The 22,084-nt window shown below is 39.5% G+C and overlaps 1 protein-coding gene across 5 annotated transcripts in view; it reads right to left on the bottom strand.

The window, feature by feature from the left end:
- Positions 1-252: 252 nt before the first annotated feature.
- USP18 (ubiquitin specific peptidase 18) overlaps positions 253-22,084 on the bottom strand; it is a 61,472-nt gene continuing 39,640 nt past the window's right edge. For 4 of the 5 annotated variants that reach the window (XM_027592588.1, XM_027592585.1, XM_027592587.2 and 1 more), the window contains 3 exons: positions 10,094-10,225; positions 9,038-9,087; positions 253-876 (listed from right to left, as the gene is read on the bottom strand). In XM_027592588.1, the coding sequence (XP_027448389.1) occupies positions 831-876; positions 9,038-9,087; positions 10,094-10,225 (228 nt within the window). In that variant the 3' untranslated portion in view covers positions 253-830. The remainder of the gene's footprint in view (positions 877-9,037; positions 9,088-10,093; positions 10,226-22,084) is intronic. The other variant, XM_027592586.1, reaches the window with a different exon arrangement.

Here is a 22,084-nt window from a genome sequence, read left to right as displayed (position 1 = left end):
GCCTTATCAATCTCCACTGCTTCCTTGGTAGAGGGAAGCCAGGTTTGTGGATAATCTTTGAACCTTGAGCCTTGCCTTTCTCAGCCATGCCATTGTGTATGCTTACCCATGTAAATGGACTGTTCTCCATCCTAACCCCCTTTCCAGCTTTATGGTTTCTCCATGGCCCCACAATAGAAGTATTTCACTGTCCTTTAATTCCTGTAGCACAAACCCTCAGTATTTTATGTATTTTAATCACCCTCCATTAAACTGCAAACTACTTTTGAGAAAAAAAACTTTATTCACGATGGTGCCTACCACACTATCTTATTTGTCACATAAATGAATAACAGTGACAAAACACTTGACTTTTACAGAACTGATATGGGTTCTAAAATTGTTTTAAATTAAAGAAAAATCATATTCTGCCAGTACATATCATACCGTCATACTGGCTGTAAAATACTGAAATACTTCCCTACCAATGCTCCTTGCCACCTGAATGCCTCCCACTACCATTGTTGGCCTGATTTCTCCTCCCCTAGGAACACCTGGGCTCCTGCACTCCCCTAACTAAAGAATTAATGTCTTCCACAGCGGAGAGCACTCAGGTCCCTGCCGCAGCCATATGGCCAGGATCCACGTGGAAGTGTCTATTCTGACTGATCAAAACCCCTGCAAAGTTACTGTTAAATATTTTGATAATTACCCCTTATTATAAATAGTTTGACTACACAATTTGAAAATGAGCCTTCTTCTCACTGCAAAATCTCTTGCAAGAGTAGCAGATCCAGGGATAGAAAGGAAAATGAAACACTGTCAGTCTCTGAAGGTTTAGGAAACATCCATTAGGACTCAATCTTCATGTAAACCAGAAGATAAGCAGTTTCTCTCCTAGAAAGAAAAAAAAATGCAACAGCATAACGGAAATGAAACATTCATAGTTAACTGACATATTAATTCATGATAGGACAAACATCAGGAAAGTTTCTGGTTGTTAGATCAAGTCTTCATCTATGCATCACCTCAGAGGGAAAAAAAAATGGGTAACCTGGGAAAATAGCCACTAAGCTTCTATTAGTTGACATCTGTATCAGGGGTTGACAAACTATCAGCCCACAAGCCAAATCTAACCCTGTTTTTGCAAATAAATTTAACCAGAACACAGCTACACTCATTCATTCACGTAGTGTCTGTGGCTGTTTTTGTGCTACAAGAGCAGAGCTGAGTGGTTGCAACAGAGACTGTATGGCTCATAAGGCCTAAAATATTTACTCTCTGGCCCTTTACAGAAACAGTTTGCCAAACACTGATTTAAATAATGGAAGAATCACTGACAACCAGAAAGTGACATAGAATGATCATCTAAGGGAGATGTTCAGGAGAAAGAAAAGACAAAGATAAGATTGTAAGAGGATTTCAAACACAAATTTTAGCTACTTCATTATTTTTCAAGTGATCAGGCCTACTCCTGCAGCTAAAATCATTTCAAATATCACCTCTTGTATACAATGTCACCCCTAATCCAGAAACTCAACTGGAAAAACTTACAAAGTCTCTCTGCTTTAACTTCATCTGGAGGCACAGAGGTAAGATGGCAGAGGAGTGGGACCCTAATTTCATCTGGTCCTTGGAGTTCAGCTATATAGCTATCAAATCATTCTTTTTTTAAAATTTAAATTCAATTAGCCAAGGTGTGGTACATCATTGGTTTTTGAAATAATGTTCAATGATTCATCAGATCAGTATAACACCCAGTGCTCATTGCATCATTCTGAACACCTGTGAACTCAACTGGAGATCTAAGAAAAGAATTGCTGCAATTCTACAAATAGAAAAGTGACCACTTTTTGCAAGGTAGGAGGTGTGGAGAAATGAATCTGAGGTGATATATGGGAAGATAAACCTCAGGGGGAGGGAGCCTCTGTAGCTGGCCACCAGAAAGTGATATTAGCAGCGGAGTGTAAAATCAGAATTTTTAGAACTCTGTTACAGTGGGGGACATCCCTGCTTGAAAGGCACTCACGTGGCAAAGCAGGGCAGAATCCCAGGTGGGACGATATGGTCTCAGGATCCCCAGGGTCACAGAAATAACAGGGTGCCTGAGTGTGGCAGAGTTCCCAAGCAGCAGGGAACCCGGCTGCAAACAGCGAGCCCAGGAGTGGGTTTTCTGCTTGGTGTTGCCATAAACCTTGGACCGCTGTATGGTTGGGGGACCACTCTCGAAGCAGGGGCCCAGAAAAAGGCAAAACTGAGGCAAGACGCCCCTCCCCCTGGGAGGAGTGGTACAGTGTGCACCACAGGAGTCTAAAATTTGGAGACTCAAAAGGGGGTCACATGCCTAAGATAAAAGTGCTCCATCACAGGCTAGGTGAGCACTGCAGATGGAAACCAGGGAGACAAGAGTGATTGACTGCTTTTCCCTGAGGGCACACTGGGTAGTGGGGGGGGGGTGCAAGCTTTTAGCTCTAAGGCTGGAGATCGAGTCACTGCGATTTTCATTTTCATCCCCCAAATCAGTGCTGAAGCCTTCAGGGAACAAAACCCACGTAGAGCAATCCAGAGCCATTTATACTGAGCTTAGCCCCCTTGGCAAGGGGGTGCAATACCACCCAAGCAAAGACACGTTAGAATCAATGCAACAGGCCCCTCCCCCCAGAATATCAGCAAGAACATCTGGCTAGTACCAAGTTTACTGACCATACAGGACTGCAAAACTCCAGCGTTAGGAGAAAACCATATGTAGAATTCATGGGTCTTTCTCATGATTCTTTAGTCTTTCACTTTTAAATTTTTTCCTTTTCACCTAATTTCTTATTTTATCAACTCTTTTTTAGGTCTTTTTTAATTTATATTTTTACATTTACATCTTACATATATTTACCATTTTTGGATTGCTTTCATTGTATTCAATTTTATTTTTGTGTGTATATATATATATGTTTTCTTTCTTTACAATTTGGGATCTAGTTTCTTCTGATGAACAGACCAAAATACACCCAGGATCTAGTTTATTATTCTGTTTTGTTCATCTTCTGTTTTATTCTATTTCTTTTTTTTTCTTTTTTGGCTTCTGATCTCTTCTGATTTGTTTATTGTATATTTGTCAGTGTATATTTAGAAAAATATTTTCCTATTTTTATCTTTTCTGCTCTCTTTCATCTATTCTTCTCTGGACACAATGACAATGCAGAAGAACTCAACCAAAAAAGAGAACAAGAGGCAGTACTCACTGCCAGGGATTTAATCAATATGGATATAAGTAAGATGTCAGAACTAGAATTTGATAATAAAACAGAACTAGAACAATAATAAAGATACCAGAGGACTTGAAAAAAGCATAGAAGACATCAAAAAATCTCTTTCTGGAGAAACAAAAGAATTAAAATCTAATCAGGTTGAAATCAAAAAAGGTATTACCGAGATGCAATCCAAAATGGAGGCTCTAACTGCTGGGATAAATGATATAGTGATATAGAAAACAAAATGATGAAGAATAAAAAAGCTGTGAAAAAGAGAGATAAACAACTATTGGATCATGAGGGAAGAATTCTAGAGATAAGTGATACCATAGAGCAAAACAATATTACAATAATTGGGGTCCCAGGGGAAGAAAAGACAGACAGGGGGCAGAAGGTTTATTTGAGCAAAATATAGAAGAGAACCTCCCTAATCTGTGAAAGGAAGCAGGCATTCAATTCCAGGAGGTCCAGAGAACCCCCTCAAAATCAACAAAAATAGTTCAATACCTCAACATATAATAGTGAAGTTTGCCCATTTCAGAGACAAACAGAAAACCCTGAAAGCAGCTCAGGACAACAGGTCCTTAATCTACAAGGGTAGAAACATAAGGCTGGCAGCAGACCTATCCACAGACCTGGCAGGCCAAAAAGGAGGGGCATGATATATTCAACATGCTAAAGGGGAAAAATATGCAGCCAAGAATACTTTATCCAGCAAGGCTGTCATTCAGAATGGAAGGAGAGATAAAGAGCTTCCAGGACAAACAGAAACTAAAAGAATTTGTGATCATTAAACCAGACCTGAAAGAAATATTAAAGGGGATCCTTTAAGCGAAGAGAGAGCCCAAAAGTAACAAAGTCAGAAAGAAAAGATAATCTAGAGAAACAGCAACTTTATAGGTAATACAATGGCACTTCATATCTTTCAATAATTACTCTGAATGTAAATGGACTAAATGCTCCAATCAAGACAGAGGGTATCAGAAAGGATAAAAACACAAGACCCATTGAAATGCTATCTATAAGAGACTTATTTTAGACCCAAAGACACCTCCAGATTAAAAGTGAGGAAGTGGAGAATCATTTATCATGCTAATGGATATCCAAAGAAAGCTGGAGTAGCAATCCTTATATCAGACAAAATAGATTTTAGACCAAAGACTGTAATAAGTGATGAAGAAGGGCACTCTATCATAATTAAAGGGTCTATCCAACAAGAAGATCTAGCAATTGTAAATCTTTATGCCCCTAGCCTGGAGCAGCCAATTAATAGGCCAATTAATAACAAAATTAAAGAAACACATTGATAATAATACAATAATAAGGGACTTTAACACCACACTCACAGCAATGGGCATATAATCTAAGCAGAATATCAACAAGGACACAAGAGCTTTGAATGACACTCTGGACCAGATGAATGTCACAGATATATACAGAGCATTCCATCTTAAAGCAACAGAATACATATTCTGGAACATTCTCCAGAAGAGATCACACACTGGATCACAAATCAGGTTTCAACCAGCATCAAAAGATTGGGATTATTCCCTGCATATTTTCAGACCACAGTGCTTTAAAACTTGAACTCCATCACAAGAGAAAATTTGGAAAGAACACAAGTACATGGAAGTCAAAGAACATCCTACTAAAGATTATGAATCGTTCAACCAGGAAATTAAAGAAGAATTTTTAAAAATTCATGGAAACAAATGAAAATGAAAATACAACTGCTCAAAATCTTTGGGATGCAGGAAAGACAATCCTAGAGGGAAGTACATAACAATACAGACCTTTCTCAAGGAACAAGTCTCACGTATACAAGCTAAACTTACACCTAAAGGAGCTAGAGAAAGAAGAGCAAATAAAGCCTAAAACCAGCAGGAGAAGAGAAATAATAAAGATTAGAGCAGAAATCAATGATATAGAAATAAAAGAAAACAGTAGGACAGATCAGGGAAATCAGGAGTTGATCTTTAAAAGAATTAATAAGATTGATAAACCTATAGCCAGACTTAACAAAAAAGAGAGAGAGAGAGAGAGAGAGAGGAGAAAGGCCCCAAATTAATAAAATCATGAATGAAAGAGGAGAGATCACAACCTACACTAAAGAAACACAAACAATTACAAGACTATAGAGCAACAATATACCAACAAATTAAGCAATCTAGAGAAAAGGATGCATTCCTAGGAACATATAAACTACCAAAACTGAAACAGGAAGAAATAGAAAACCTGATCAGACCCACAGCCAGCAAGGAAATTGATGCAGTAATGAAAAAAACCTTCCAAATAACAAAGTCCAGGCAGGGCTGGATGGCTTCCCAGGTGAATTCTACCAAACATTTAAAGAAGAAATCATACCTATTTTCTGTGCCAAAATATAGAAATGGAAGGAAAACTTCCAAACTCATCATAAGAGGCCAGGATTACCTTGATCCCCAAACCAAAGACCCCATCAAAAAGGAGAATTACAGACCAATATCCCTGACAAACATGGATGCAAAAATTTTCACCAAGATACTAGCCAATAGGATCCAATATTCAAAGGATTATTCACCAGGACCAAGAGGGATTTATTCCTGGGCTGCAAGGATGGTTCAACATCTGTAAATCAATCAATGTGATACACCACATTAATAAAGGAAAGAACAAGAACCATATGATTCTCTCAATTGATGCAGAAAATGCATTTGACAAAGTACAGCATCCTTTCTTGATTAAAGCTCTCTACAATGTAGGGATAAAGGGAAATTACCTCAAGATCACAAAAGCCATATACAAAAAGCCCACAGTGAATATCATTCTCAGTGGGGAAAAACTGAGAGCTTTTCCCGTAAGGTCAGGAACATAACAGGGATGTCCACTCTCATCACTGTTGTTCAACATAGTACTAGAAGTCCTAGCCTCAGCAATCAGACAACAAAAACAAATAAAAGGCATCCAAATCGGCAATGAAGTCAAACTTTCACTCTTCACAGATGACATCATACTCTATGTGGAAAACCCAAAAGACTCCACCAAAAAAACTGCTAGAACTGATAGAGGAATTCAGCAAAGCGGCAGGATATAAAATCAATGCATAAAAGTCCGTTGCATTTCTATACAGTAGCAATGAGGCAATAGAAAGGGAAACCAAGGAATCGATCCCATTTCCAATTGCACCAAAACCTATAAATACCTAGGAATAAACCTAACCAAAGAGATAAAAGATCTGTACTCTGAAAACTATAGGACACTTATGAAAGAAATTGAGGAAGACACAAAGACATGGAAAAACGTTCCGTGCTCATGGACTGGAAGAACAAATATTGTTAAAATGTCTATGTTCCCCAGAGCAATCCATCCATTCAATGGGTGCAAACCCTATCAAAATACCATCAACATTTATCTCAGTGTTGGAAGAAATAATCCTAAAATGTGTATGGAACCAGAAAAGACCCCGAATAGCCAGAGGAATCTTGAAAAAGAAAAGCAAAGCTGGTGGCATCACAATTCCGGACTTCAAGCTCTATTACAAAGCTGTAATCAAGACAGTATGGTATTGGCACAAAAACAGACAGATAGATCAGGGGAACAGAATAAAGAGCCCAGAAATGGACCCTCATGTCTATGGTCAACTAATCTGCGACAAAGCAGGAAAGAATGTCCAGTGGAAAAAAAGAGTCTCTTCAACAAATGGTGCTGGGAACACTGGACAGCCACACGCAGAAGAATAATACTGGACCATTCTCTTACACCATACACAAAGATAAACTCAAGGTGGATGGAAGACCTAATGTGAGACAGGAATTCATCAAAATCCTGCAGCAGAACACAGGCAGGATACTCTTGGACCTCAGCCCAGCAACTTCTTGCTAGACACATCTCCAAAGGCAAGAGAAACAAAGGCAAAAATTACTTTTGGGACTTCATCAAGATAAAAAGCTTCTGCACAGCAAAGGAAACAATCAACAAAGCTAAGAGGCAACCCACAGAATGGGAGAAGATATTTGCACATGTCTTATCAAATAAAGGGCTGGTATCCAAGATCTATAAAGAACTTCTCAAACTCAACACCCCCCAAAAAATAATCTAGTCAAAAAATGGACACACAACCTGAACAAACCTTCTCCAAAGAAGACATACAAATGGCTAACAGACACATGAAAAAATATTCAACATCACTAGCCATCAGGGAAATACAAATCAAAACTACAATGAGATATAACCTTACACCATTTAGAATGGCCAAAATTAACAAGGCAGGAAACAACAAATGTTGGCGGGGATGTGGAGAAAGAGGAACCCTCCTACCCTGTTGGTGGGAATGCAAGCTGGTGCAGCCACTCTGGAAAACAGTATGGGGGTTCCTCAAGATGTTCAAAATAGAGCTACACTATGATCCAGCAATTGCACTACTAGGTATTTACCCCAAAGATACAGATGTAGTAAAAGGGAGGGGCACATGCACCCCAACGTTCATAGCAGCAATGTCCATAATAGCCAAACTGTGGAAGGAGCCAAGATGCCCTTCAACAGATGAATGGATAAAGAAGATGCGGTTCTTATATACAATGGAATATTATTCAGCCATCAGAAAGGATGAATACCCACCATTTGCATCGACATGGATGGAACTGGAGGGGGTTATGCTAAGTGAAATAAGTCAAGCAGAGAGACAATTATCATATGGTTTCACTCATATGTGGAACATAAGGAATAGAGTGGAGGACCATAGGGGAAGGGAGGAAAAACTGAAGGGGAAGAAATCAGAGAGGGAGAGAAACCATGAGAGACTCTGGACTCCAGGAAACAATCTGAGAGTTTCAGAGGGGAGGGGGATGGGGGCTGGGGCAGCCAAGTGATGGGTACTAAGGAGGGCACATGCTGTGATGAGCGTTGGGTGTTATATGCAACTAAGGAATAGCTGAACACTACATCAAAAACTAATGATGCACTATACAATGGTTAACAGAACAATTTTTTCTTTAAAAAATGAAATAAATAAATAAATAAATAAACCCTTCATCCTGAGGCACCTGTGTGTCTCAGTCAGTTAAGTGTCTGCCTTCAGCTCATGTCATGATCCCAGTGTCCTGAGATCGAGTCCCGCATCAGACTCCATGCTCAGTGGGGAGTCTGCTTCTCCCTCTCCCTCTCCCTCTGCCTGCCACTCCCCCTGCTTGTGCTCTCTCTCTCTCTCAAATAAATTTTAAAAAAATCTTTAAAAAAAACCCTTCATCTGGCTTCTCTAGCTGCCCCCCTGTAGTTGTTGATTTTTAAAAACATATTTATAGCTATTTACTAAATGCAAGCCACTGTACCGGACAAAGAAAAAGAATGATCCTTTATCCCAAATAGCTCATGGTCTAATATAAAAGAAAGTTATATATGCAAACAATTACAAATAGGGTGGTCCTTGCTATAAAGGACGTATGCTTAAAGTGCCCGGCAAGCATATGAGAAGCCCCTACAAATCTTCCAGCGTCAATCAGTGCAGGCTTTACAGAGTAGGAAAAGCCATGAGCAGAGATATAAAAGCATGAGTGGGTGTTTGCCTCAAAAATAAATTAGGAGAGGAGAAACAAACCAGGAACTGCATGTGCAAGCTATGGAGATATGATGTTTGGGGAGTAGTTATACTTTAGTATTATTGGCATCTAAATTGTGAAAAATGCATGGTACGGTGAGATGTGTAATGAGAGATGAGGCTGAACAGCTAGTCACTGGGGAGTTACCCAAATACAAGTGGCAGCTGAATCCATGGGAGTTTCATACAGCAATAAGAACCCTGTGTAAACTCATTGGGTTTCCATCACTCAAACACTTACCAGCGGTAGTTATGATTTCCATAAGTACACTGGATGTCTTCCCAGGATACCTAGAAGTACATAAATAGATGAAGTGAAGCATCGAGCTGACATCTGTTAAGCACCCAGAGAGTATGGGGTACTACAATTTACCCCACCTCACTCATCCAGACAAACCCACCCCTGTACCTCTCAAGACCTGGATCATCCAGTGATAGGATGCCATGTTTATGAAGCCTCTTTTAGTACCCTGTTTCCTCTATTTAAACTTGATTGTGCTTGGTTCTAACTTACATATATCTAACTCTTCTTGCTTTCTGTAAGTTTCCCACAGACAGAAGACACCAACAAACCTAGACACTGAGCTAAGTGAACTCTCACAGGGCTATACATCAGATGGGGACTTCATGCAGAAAAGGACTTTAAGCAGAATCAGATCTATAAACAGAACAAACAGATGGTTGCCAGAGGGGAGGCGGGGATGGGCAAAATGGGTGAAGAAGAGTGAAAGATACAGGCTTCCAGTTATGGAATGAGTAAGTCACAAGAATAAAATGCACAACGTAGGGCACCTGTGTTGCTCAGTCAGTTAAGCATTCGACTCTTGATTTCAGCCCAGGTCATGATCTCAGGGTTGTGAGATCAAGCCCCACATGAGGCCTCTGCGTGGAGCCTGCTTGGGATTCTCTCCCTATGCCTCACCCCCGCTTGTTCTCTCTCTCTCTCTCTTTCTCAAAAAGAAAAAGGCACAGCGTAAGGAATATAGTCAGTGATACCGTGATAGCATTGTACAGTGACAGATGGTAGCTACACTTGCAGAGAGCACAGCATAAATGTATACACATGTTGAATCACTATATTGTACACCTGGAACCAATGTAACATCGTGTAAACTATACTTGAATTTAAAAAAGCTTTTTATAAAGGAAAGGACTGTTTACAGTCCCCCCATACACACACACACAGAGAAGTGGCCCACAATGTGTCCTGACCTTGAGGACCCATCTAGTCCTGGGTTCAGAATCTATTAGAGGTGGCCAATCCAGGACAAGAGGAAATTTTGGACAATGTTCTCACCCAAGAAACATTGGAATCGTTGAAGCAGAACCATTTTCCATCCACAGAGTTCTGGATATAGGCACAGTAATGACCAAAGTCAGCTGCCCCCACATGGGCAACCACAGCAAAGAGCTCGTACTGTCTTCCAAGCTGGAAGGACACAAGGCACAAAATTATTCCCCCATCATCCCTCCTTTTCTAACCATAGTCTAGAATAAAGAAACATTATTTCATCACATATTTATTTAGTGCCCACTCTGTACCAAGCACTGGTACTTCAAGGGGGCTAGAAAATAGTCCTTGAACTCAAGAATCTCACAATTAATTAAGTCACAATTATAATGCCATGCCCCCCAAAAGGAGAAGGAATAATTATCTGAGAAAACCTCCCCAGAGAAGACATGTCTGAATTGATCTTGAAGGATGAACAAGACTAGGTAGGGAGTATACTCGAATGGACCCCAAAATTGCAAAGACTTGGCAGCATAGCCGAACAGAGCATGTTGAGGAAATGGGAGTCCGGGAGGGTGCTGGGAAGTCACAAGATATGTGGCTACAAAGGTTAAGTCAAGAATTAGAACTTTAGGGGCACCTAGGTGGTCCAGTCGATTAAGTGTCTGCCTTTGGCTTGGGTCACGATCCGGGGGTCCTGGGATCATGCCCCGTGTCAGGCTCCCTGCTCAGTGGGGAGCATGTTTCTCCCTCTGCCCCTCTCCCTGCCCATGCTTTCTCTCTCTCAAGTAAATAAATAAAATCTTTAAAAAAAAGAATTAGAACTTTATTTCTTTATAGTTTCAAGTTTTTAATTTAAATTTCAGTTAGTCACACTGAAAGGATATGGAGAAGGAACAGTAAATAAAGCCTAAACCAAGCAGGAGAAGACAAATAAAGATTAGAGCAGAAATCAATGAAATAGAAACTAGAAGAACAATAGAACAGATCAACGAAACTAGAAGCTGGTTCTTTGAAAGAAGTGATAAGATCAATAAATGTCTGGCCACACTTATCCAAAAGAAAAGAGAAAGGACCCAAATAATAAAATCATGAATTAAAGAGGAGAAATCAGCAGCTATATGCCAACAAACTAGGGAATCTGGAAGAAATGGATGCATTCCTGGACACTGACAAACTACCAAGACTAAAACAGGAAGGAAGAGACAATCTGAACAGAGCAATAACCAGCAAGGAAATTGAAACAGTCATCAAAAATCTCCCAAAAAATAAGAGCCTAAGGCCAGATGGCTTCCCAGGGGAATTCTACCAAACATTTAAAGAAGAAATCATACCTGTTCTTCTGAAGCTGTTCCAAAAAAATAGAAATGGAAGGAAAACTTCCAAACTCATTCTATGAGGCCAGCATTACCTGATCCCCAAAAGAGACAAAGACCCTATTGAAAAGGAGAATTACAGACCAATATCCCTGATGAACATGGATGCCATAATATTCACCAAGATCCTAGCCAACAGGATCCAAGAGTACATGAAAAGGATTATTGACCACGACCAGGTGGGATTTATTCCTGGGATGCAAGGGTGGTTCAACATTCACCAAACAATCAACGTGATAGATCACATTAACAAGAGACAAGAACCACATGATCCTCTCAATTGATGCATAATAAGCATTTCACAAAATACAGCATCCTTTCCTGATTAAAACTGTTCAAATACAGGGATAGAGGGAACATACCTCAATATCATAGAGCCATCTTTGAAAAGCCCACCGCATATATCATTCTCAATGGGGGAAAACTGAGACTTTTTCCCTTAAGGTCAGAAACATGACAGGGATGCCCACTGTCACCACTTTTGTTCAACACAGTACTAGAAGTCCTAGCCTCAACAATCAGACAACAAAAAGAAATAAAATGCACTCAAATAGGCAAAGAAGGGGGGCGCCTGAGTGGCTCAGATCGTTAAGCGTCTGCCTTCGGCTCGGGTCATGATCCCAGGATCCTAGGATTGAGCCCCACATTGGGCTCCTGGCTCAGCGAGGAGCCTGCTTCTTCCTCTCCCTCTCTCCCTGCTCAAGCTTTCTCTCTCTCTCTATCTCTGTGTCTCAAATGAATAAATAAAATCTTAAAAAAAATTGGCAAAGACGAAGTCAAACTCTCTCTCTTCGCAGACGACATGATAATGTGGAAAACCCAAAAGACTCCACCCCAAAATTACTAGAACTCATACAGCAATTCAGCAATGTGACAGTATACAAAACCAATGCACAGATCAGTTGCATTTCTATACACTAACAATGTGACTGAAAGAAGAGAAATTAAGGAATCGATTCCATTTACAATAGCACCAAAAACTGTAAGTTACCTAGGAATAAACCTAACCGAAGAGGTAAAGGATCTATACTCCAAAAACTACAGAACACTTATGAAAGAAACTGAGGAAGACACAAAGAGATGGAAAAAACATCCCATGCTCATGGATTGGAAGAATAAACATTGTGAAAATGTCTATGCTGCCCAGAGCAATCTACACATTCAATGCAATCCCTATTAAAATCCCACTGAGAGGGGAGGAGAAAGATGGCAGAGGAGTAGGAGACCTAAATTTCGTCTGGTCCCAGGAATTCAGGTATATAGTTATCAAACCATTCAGAACATCTACAAACTCAACAGGAGATCAAAGAAAAGAATAGCAGCAACTCTATGAACAGAAAAGCGACCACTTTCTGGAAGTTAGGAAGTGTGGAGAAGTGAATCTGAGGCGATATTCAGGAGGATAGATGGCAGGGGAGGGGGCCTCCGTTGGCCACTTCTGGCAAGTGATAGAGCAGCAGAGCACAAAATCGTAACTTTTAGAGGTCTGCTCTGCTGAGGGATGTCGCTCCAGTGGCTAAGCCAGGGGTAGAACCCTTGCTGGGACAGTGTGGTCTCAGGACCAGGGATGCCTGAGTGCGGCAGAGCTCCTAGGTATCAGAGCAGGGAAGCTGGCTGCAGAGATGGAGCCGAGGAGCAGGCTCTCAGCTCGGGGTTGCCATAAGCCGTGATCTGCAGCACAGTCAGGCCACTGCTCTTCCAGCAGGGACCCAACAAGTGGCAGATCTGAGGAGACTCCCCTCCACCCCTGGGAAGAGCGGTGCAGGAGTGCACCACAGGGATCTGCTGGGTTTGAAGACTCCACACAGGGCCATGTGCCAGAGATAGAAATGCTCGGTCACAGGCTGGGTGAGCACGGAGTGTGGCCAGAGACCGGGGAGATGGGAGTGACTGACTGCTTTTCTCTGGGGAGTCACTGAGGAGTGGGGGCCCAAGTTCTCAGCTCCTCCGGGGTGGAGATTGGGAGGCTGCCATTTTTTTTTCTCATCCTCCAAAGTTGTGCGGGAAGCTTTCAGGGAACAAAAGCTCCCAAGAGCAAACCCGAGCAGATTACTTAGACTGGCCCCCAGCAAGGGCAGGGCAATTGCACCTCTGGCAAAGACATTTGAGAACCACGGCAACAGGCCCCTCCCCCAGATCAGCAAGAAGAGCCAGCCAAGACCAAGTTTACCGATCAATGAGAACAGCAGAACTCCAGTGCTAGGGGAATACTGCACATAGAATTCATGGCTTTTTTCCCATGATGCTTTAGTCTTTCAAAGTTAATTTTTTAAATTTTATTTCTTCTTTTTCTGATTTTTTAGTTGAATTTTTCTTCTTTCCTTTTTCAACCAACATCTTATCAATTCCTTTCTTAAAATTTTTTAATTATTCATTTTTACAGTCATATTCTATCTCTTCATTGTATTTAACCTTATTTTTTGTACATATATGTTTTCCTTTCTTTAAAATTTGGGATACAGTTTCTTCTAACAGACCAAAATATACCCTAAATCTAGTGTATGACATTGTCCTAGTCTCCCGCCTGATCACATTTTTAAAAATTTTTTTTCATTCTTTTTTCAACCAACTTATCTTACCAATTCCTTTTCTAAAATCTTTTTTTAATTTTCATCTTTACAGTCATATTCCATCCCTTCATTGTATTTACCCTTATTTTTGTATATATATATATGTTTTCCTTTATTTAAAATTTTGGGAGGCAATTTCTTCTAACGACCAAAATACACCCAAAAACTAGTGTGTGGCTGTTATATTCACCAGCCTGATCATATTCTTTCTTTTTTTCCCCCCTCTTTCTCCGTCCCCCCCCCATTTCGGGTCTCTTCTGATTTGTTTAGCATATATAGAATTTTCTGGGGTCATTGTTACCCTTTTAGTATTTTTTTTACATTTTGTTCTCTCATTCTTCTATTCTCCTCTGGACAAAATGACAAGACGGAAAAAAATCACCTCAAAAAAAAAAAAAAAGAACAAGAGGCAGTACCAACTGCCAGGGACCTAATCAATACAGACATTAGTAAGATGTCGGACTAGAGTTCAGAATGACGATTATAAAGATATTAGCTGGGCTTGAAAAAAGCATAGAAGATACTAGAGAATCCCTTTCTGGAGAAATAAAAGAACTAAAATCTAACAAAGTCGAAATCAAAAAGGCTATTAATGAAGTGCAATCAAAAATGGAGGCTCTAACTGCTAGGATAAATGAGGCAGAAGAGAGAATTAGTGATATAGAAGACCAAACGATGGAGAATAAAGAAGCTGAGAAAAAGATATAGACAACTACGGTATCATGAGATGAGAATTCAAGAGGTAAGTGATACCATAAAGCAAAACAACATTAGAATAATTGGGATCCCAGAAGAAGAAGAAGAGAAGAGAGGGGCAGAAGGCATATTGGAGCAAATTATAGCACAGAACTTCCCTAATTTGGGGAAGGAAGGCATCAAAATCCAGGAGGCACAGAGAAGCCCCCTCAAAATCAATAAAAATAGGTCAACACCCCGACATCTAATTGTAAAACTCACAAGTCTCAAGAGACAAAGAGAAAATCCTGAGAGCAGCTCAGGACAAGAGGTCTGTAACCTACAATGGTAGAAACATTGGATTGGCAGCAGACCTATCCACAGAGACCTGGCAGGCCAGAAAGGACTGGCATGATATATTCAGGGCACTAAATGAGAAAAATATGCAGCCAAGAATACTGTATCCCACTAGGCTATCACTGAAAATAGAAGGAGAGATGGGGCACCTGGGTGGCTCAGTTGATAAGCATCTGCCATTGGCTCAAGTCATGATCCCAGGGTCCTGGGATGGAGCCCCACATCAGGCTCCCTGCTCAGCAGAGAGCCTGCTTCTCCCTCTCCCACTCCTCCCTGCTTGTGTTCCCTCTCTCGCTGTGTCTCTCTCTGTCAAATAAATAAATAAATAAAAATTTAAAAAAAAGATTTTAAGAAAATAAATGAGAGATAAAAAGCTTCCAGGACAAACAAAAACTAAAAGAACTTGCAAACACCAAACCAGTCCTACAAGAAACATTGAAAGGGGTCCTCTAAGCAAAGAAAGAGCCTAAAAGTAACATAGACCAGAAAGGAACACAGACAATATACAGTAACAGTCACCTTACAGGCAATACAATGGCATTAAATTCATATCTTTCAGTAGTTACCCTGAATGTAAATGGGCTAAATGCCCCAATCAAAAGACACAGGGTATCAGATTGGATAAAAAAACAAGACCCATCGATATGCTGTCTGCAAGAGACTCATTTTAGACCCAAAGACACCTCCAGATTGAAAGTGAGGGGGTGGAAAACCATTTACCATGCTAATGGACACCAAAAGAAAGCTGGGGTGGCAATCCTTATATCAGACAAATTAGATTTTAAACCAAAGACTATAATAAGAGATGAGGAAGGACACTACATCATACTTAAAGGGTCTATCCAACAAGAAGATCTAACAATTTAAAATATCTATGCCCCTAACATGGGAGTAGCCAATTAATAACAAAGTCAAAGAAACACATAGAAAACAATATAATAATATTGTCATATATATATATATATATATATATATATATATATATATATATATATATATACACACACACACACTAGGGGACTTTAACACACCCTCAATGAAATGGACAGATCATGTAAGCAAAAGATCAACAGGGAAATAAAGGCTTTAATGACACACTAGACCAGATGGACTTCACAGATATAGTCAGAACATTCCATCCCAAAACAACAGAATATGCTTTCTTCTCTAGTGCCCATGGAACATTCTCCAGAATAGATCGCATCCTGGGTCACAAATAAGGTCTCAACTGGTACCAAAAGATTGGTATCATTCCCTGCATATTTTCAGACCACAATGCTTTGAAACTAGGACTCAATCACAAGAGGAAGGTTGGAAAGAGCTCAAATGCATGGAGGCTAAAGAGCATCCTACTAAAGAATGAATGGGTCAACCAGGAAATTAAAGAAGAATTTAAAAAATTCATGGAAACAAAAGAAAATGAAAACACAACTATTCAAAATGTTTGGGATGCAACAATGGTGGACCTAAGAGGAAAGTATATAGCAATACAAGCCTTTCTCAAGAAACAAGAAAGGTCTCAAATACACAACCTAACCCTACACCCTAAAGGAGCTGGAGAAAGAATAGCAAATAAAGCCTAAACCCAGCAGGAGAAGAGAAATAATAAAGATCAGAGCAGAAATCAATGAATTAGAAACCAAAAGAACAGTAGAACAGATCAACGAAACTAGGAGATGGTTCTTTGAAAGAATTAATAAGATTGATAAACCCCAGGCAAGACTTATCAAAAAGAAAAGAGAAATGACCCAAATAAATAAAATCATGAATGAAAGAGGAGAGATTACAACCAACACCAAAGAAACACAAACAATTATAAGAACATATTATGAGCAACTATATGCCAGCAAATTAGATAATCTGGAAGAAATAGATGCATTCCAAGAGACATATAAAGTACCAAAACTGAACCAGGAAGAAACAGAAAACCTGAACAGACCCATACACCACTAAGGAAATTGAAGCAGTCATCAAAAATCTCCCAACAAACAAGAGCCCAGGGCCAGATGGCTTCCCAGGGGAATTCTACCAAACATTTAAAGAAGAATTAATACCTATTCTTCTAAAGCTGTTTCAAAGTATACAAATGGAAGGAAAACTTCTAAACTCATTTTATGAGGCCAGCACTACCTTGATCCCAAAACCAGACAAAGACTACATCAAAAAGGAGAACCACAGACCAATATCCCTGATGAATATGGATGCAAAAATTCTCACCAAAATACTAGCCAATAGGATCCAACAGTACATTAAAAGGATTATTCACCACGACCAAGTGGGATTTATTCCTGGGCTGCAAGGTTGGTTCAACATCCGCAAATCAATCAATGTGATACAATACATTAATAAAAGAAAGAACAAGAAACATATGATCCTCTCAATAGATGCAGAAAAAGCATTTGACAAAGTACAGCATCCTTTCTTGATTAAAACTCTTCACAGTGTAGGGATAGAGGGTACATACTTCAATATCATAAAAGCCATCTATGAAAAACCCACAGCAAATATCATACTTAATGGGGAAAAACTGAGAGCTTTTCCCCTAAGGCAGGAACACGGCAGGGATGTCCACTATCACCACTGCTGTTCAGCATAGTACTAAAAGTCCTAGCCTCAGCAATCAAACAACAAAAAGAAATAAAAGGCATCTGAATAGGCAAAGAAGAAGTCAAACTCTCACTTTTTGCAGATAATGATACTTTATGTGGAAAACCCAAAAGACTCCACCCCAGAACTGTTAGAACTCATATAGGAATTTAGTAAAGTGGAAGGATATAAAATCAATGCACAGAAATCAGTGGCATTTCTATACACCAACAACAAGACAAAAGAAAGAGAAATTAAGGAATCAATCCCATTTACAATTGCACCCAAAACCATAAGATACCTAGGAATAAATCTAACCAGAGGCAAAGGATCTGTACTCAGAAAACTAGAAAATACTCATGAAAGAAATTGAGGAAGACACAAAGAAATGGAAAAACATTCCATGCTCATGGATTGGAAGAACAAATATTGTGAAAATGTCTATGCTACCTAGAGCAATCTGCACATTTAATGCAATCCCTATCAAAATACCATCCACTTTTTTTCAAAGAAATGGAACAAATAATCCTAAAATTTGTATGGAACCAGAAAAGACACCAAACAGCCGGAGAAATGTTGAAAAAGAAAAGCAAAGCTGGTGGCATAACAATTCTGGACTTCAAGCTCTATTACAAAGCTGTAATCATTAAGACAGTGTGGTACTGGCACAAACACAGACACATAGATCAATGGAACATAAGAGAGAGCCCAGAAATGGGCCCTCAACTCTATGGTCAACTAATCTTTGACAGAGCAGGAAAAAATATGCAATGGAAAAAAGACAGTCTCTTCAACAAATGGCATTGGGAAAATTGAACAGCCACATGCAGAAGAATGAAACTGGACCATTTCCTTACACCACACACAAAAATAGTCTCAAAATGGATGAAAGTCCTAAATGTGAGACAGGAATCCATTAAAATCCTTGAGGAGAACACAGGCAGCAACCTCTTTGACCTCAGCAGCAGAAACATCGCCAAAGGCAAGGGAAGCAAGGGCAAAAATGAACTATTGGGACCTCATCAAGATAAAAAAACTTTTGCACAGCAAAAGAAACAGTCAACAAAACCAAAAGACAACAGACAGAATGGGAGAAAATATTTGCAAATGACATATCAGATAAAGGGCTAGTATCCAAAATATATAAAGAACTTATCAAACTCAACACCCAAAGAACAAATAATCCAATCAAGAAATGGGCAGAAGACATGAGCAGACATTTCTGCAAAGAAGACATGCAAGTGGCCAAAAGACACATGAAAAAGTGCTCAACATCACTTGGCATCAGGGAAATCCAAATCAAAACCTCAATGATATACCACCCCACACCAGTCAGAATGGCTAAAATTAACAAGTCAGTAAATGACAGATGTTGACGAGGATGCAGAGAACGGGGAACCCTCCTACACTGTTGGAACCCTCCTACACTGTACCAACTGCAAGCTGGTGCACCCACTCTGGAAAACAGTATGGAAGTTCCTCAAAAATTTAAAAATAGAGCTACCCTATGATCCAGCAATTGCACTACTGGATATTTACCCTAAAGATACAAATGTAGTGATCTGAAGGGGTACATGCACCCCAATGTTTATAGCAGCAATGTCCACAATAGCCAAACTATGGAAAGAGCCTAGATGTCCAACAAGAGATGAATGGATAAAGAAGATGTGGTATATATAGACAATGGAATATTATACACACATCAAAAAATGAAATCTTGCCATTTGCAATGATGTGGATGGAACTAGAGGGTATTATGCTAAGCGAAATAAGTCAATCAGAGAAAGACATGTATCATATGATCTCACTGATATGAGGAATTTGAGAAACAAGACAGAGGATCATAGTGAAAGGGAAGAAAAAATGAAACAAGATGAAACCAGAGAGGGAGACAAACCATAAGAGACTCTTAATCTCAGGAAACAAACTGAGGGTTGCTGGAGTGGAAAGGGGTGGGAGGGATGGGGTGGCTGGGTGATGGACATTGGGGAGGGTATGTACTATGGTGAGCACTGTGAATTGTGTAAAACTGATGAATCACAGATCTGTACCCCTGAAACAAATAATACATTATATGTTAATAAAAAAAATTTTTAAGGTAAAAAAAAAAATCCCATCGACATTTTTCACAGAAGTGGAACAAATAATCGTAAAATTTGTATGGAACCAGAAAAGATCCCAAATCACCAGTGCTGGGGGCATCATGATGCCTGACTTCAAGCTATATTACAAAGCTGTGATAACCAAGACAGCATGGTATTGGCACAAAGACAGACACATAGATCAATGGAACAGAATAGAGAATCCAGAAACGGACCTTCTCTACGGTCAACTAATCTTCGACAAAGTAGGAAAGAATATCCAATGGAAAAAAGACAATCTCTTCAACAATGGTGGTGGGAAAATTGGACATCCACATGCAGAAGAATGAAACTGGACCATTCTCTACACCATACACAAAGATAAACTCAAAATGGATGAAAGATCTAATGTGAAACAGGAATCCATCAAAATCCTAGAGGAGAACATAGGCAGCAACCTCTTCGACATCAGTCACAGCAACTTCTTTCAAGACACATCTCCAAAGCCAAGGGAAACAAAGGCAAAAATTAACTTTTGGGACTTCATCAAGATAAAAAGCTTCTGCACAGCAAAGGAAACAGTCAACAAAACTAAGAGGCAATCCACAGAATGGGAGAAGATATTTGCAAATGACATTACAGATAAAGGGCTGGTATCCAAGATCTATAAAGAACTTCTCAAACTCAACACCCAAAAAACAAATAATCTAGTCAAAAAATGGACAGAAAACCTGAACAAACCCTTCTCCAAAGAAGACATACAAATGGCTAACAGACACATGAAAAAAATGTTCAACATCACTAGCCATCAGGGAAATACAAATCAAAACCACAATGAGATACCACCTTATGCCAGTTAGAATGGCCAAAATTAAGAAGACAGGAAACAACAAATGTTGGCAAGGATGTGGAGAAAGGGGAACCCTCCTACACTGTTGGTGGGAATGCAAGCTAGTACAGTAACTCTGGAAAACAGTATGGAAGTTCCTCAAGATGTTCAAAATAGAGCTACCCTATGACCCAGCTACTGTAGTACTAGATATTTACCCCAAAGATACAGATGTAGTAAAAAGGAGGGGCACATGCACCCCAATGTTCATAGCAGCAATGTCCACAATAGCCAAACTGTGGAAGGAGCCAAGATGCCCTTCAACAGATGAATGGATAAAGAAGATGCGGTTCTTATATACAATGGAATATTACTCAGCCATCAGAAAGGATGAATACCCACCATTTGCATCGACATGGATGGAACTGGAGGGGATTATGCTAAGTGAAATAAGTCAAGCAGAGAAAGACAATTATCATATGGTTTCACTCATATGTGGAACATAAGGAATAGAGCAGAGGACCATAGGGGAAGGGAGGAAAAACTGAAGGGGAAGAAATCAGAGAGTGAGAGGAACCATGAGAGATTCTGGACTCCAAACTGAGGGTTAAAGAAGGGATGGGGGATGGGGTAACAGGGTGATGGGTATTAAGGAGGGCACATGATGTGATGACCACTGGGTATTATACGCAACTAATGAGTCATTGAGCACTACATCAAAAACTAATGATGTACTGTATGTTGGCTAATTGAACATAATAAAAAAATTATAAAATAAAATAAAAATAAATAAATTAAAAAAAATAAATTCCAGTTAGTTGACATACGTGTAATATTAGTTTCAGGAGTAGAATTTAGTCATAAGAATTAGAGTGATTGGGAGCCATCAGAAGGGTTTAATAAGAGAAGGAACATCATCAGATTTATGTTTGAGAAAAACACTGAAATAATGTGGTTTGAAAAATGGAATGAGAGGTCAAGTGAGATAGAAGCCAATGAGATAAGTTAGGACACCAAAATAGTGCAAAGAATGGTGATAGCCTAGATAGTTACCATCAGTAGTAGTCACTAAAATGATAATAATCATTCTTAACATAGTAATTATTAGCTAACTTTTGACATTCACTATGCATTTAGCTAAGTCTTTACATGAATTATTTCATTCAATATTCACAACAATCATGTAACCTGGGTGCCAATATAAATCTTATTTTACAAAGGTGGAATCTACATTCAGGGAGGTAAAGTAATTTACCCAAAGGTAAGAGCTTATAAATAGAAGAGGCAGGATTCCAACCCAGGCCTCTCTGACTTCAAAGTCCAAGCTCTTAATGCCCACGCTATACTAAGAAAATGAGAATAAAAGTGGAGATGAGGGGACATATTTGTGCAAAATTAGGGATTAATCACCAAAGATACTTTCTAATGACTGGATGTTGGGGAGGGAGCAAGTAGGAGGGATCTCTGGCCTGGAAATTAAGAAAATATTGGTGCTATAAAGTTAAATATGGAAAAGAACTGTTTGGGAATGAAAATAAAGAATTTGTGGACTGTGTGACAACATTTGGTAGGAGGTGAATACA

This window comes from Zalophus californianus, chromosome 9 (assembly GCF_009762305.2).
Source record: "Zalophus californianus isolate mZalCal1 chromosome 9, mZalCal1.pri.v2, whole genome shotgun sequence".
In the NCBI taxonomy this organism is placed as follows: Eukaryota; Metazoa; Chordata; class Mammalia; order Carnivora; family Otariidae; genus Zalophus; species Zalophus californianus.
Note: the sequence above shows the minus strand (reverse complement) of the source record. Positions and strands in the feature narration are given on the sequence as shown.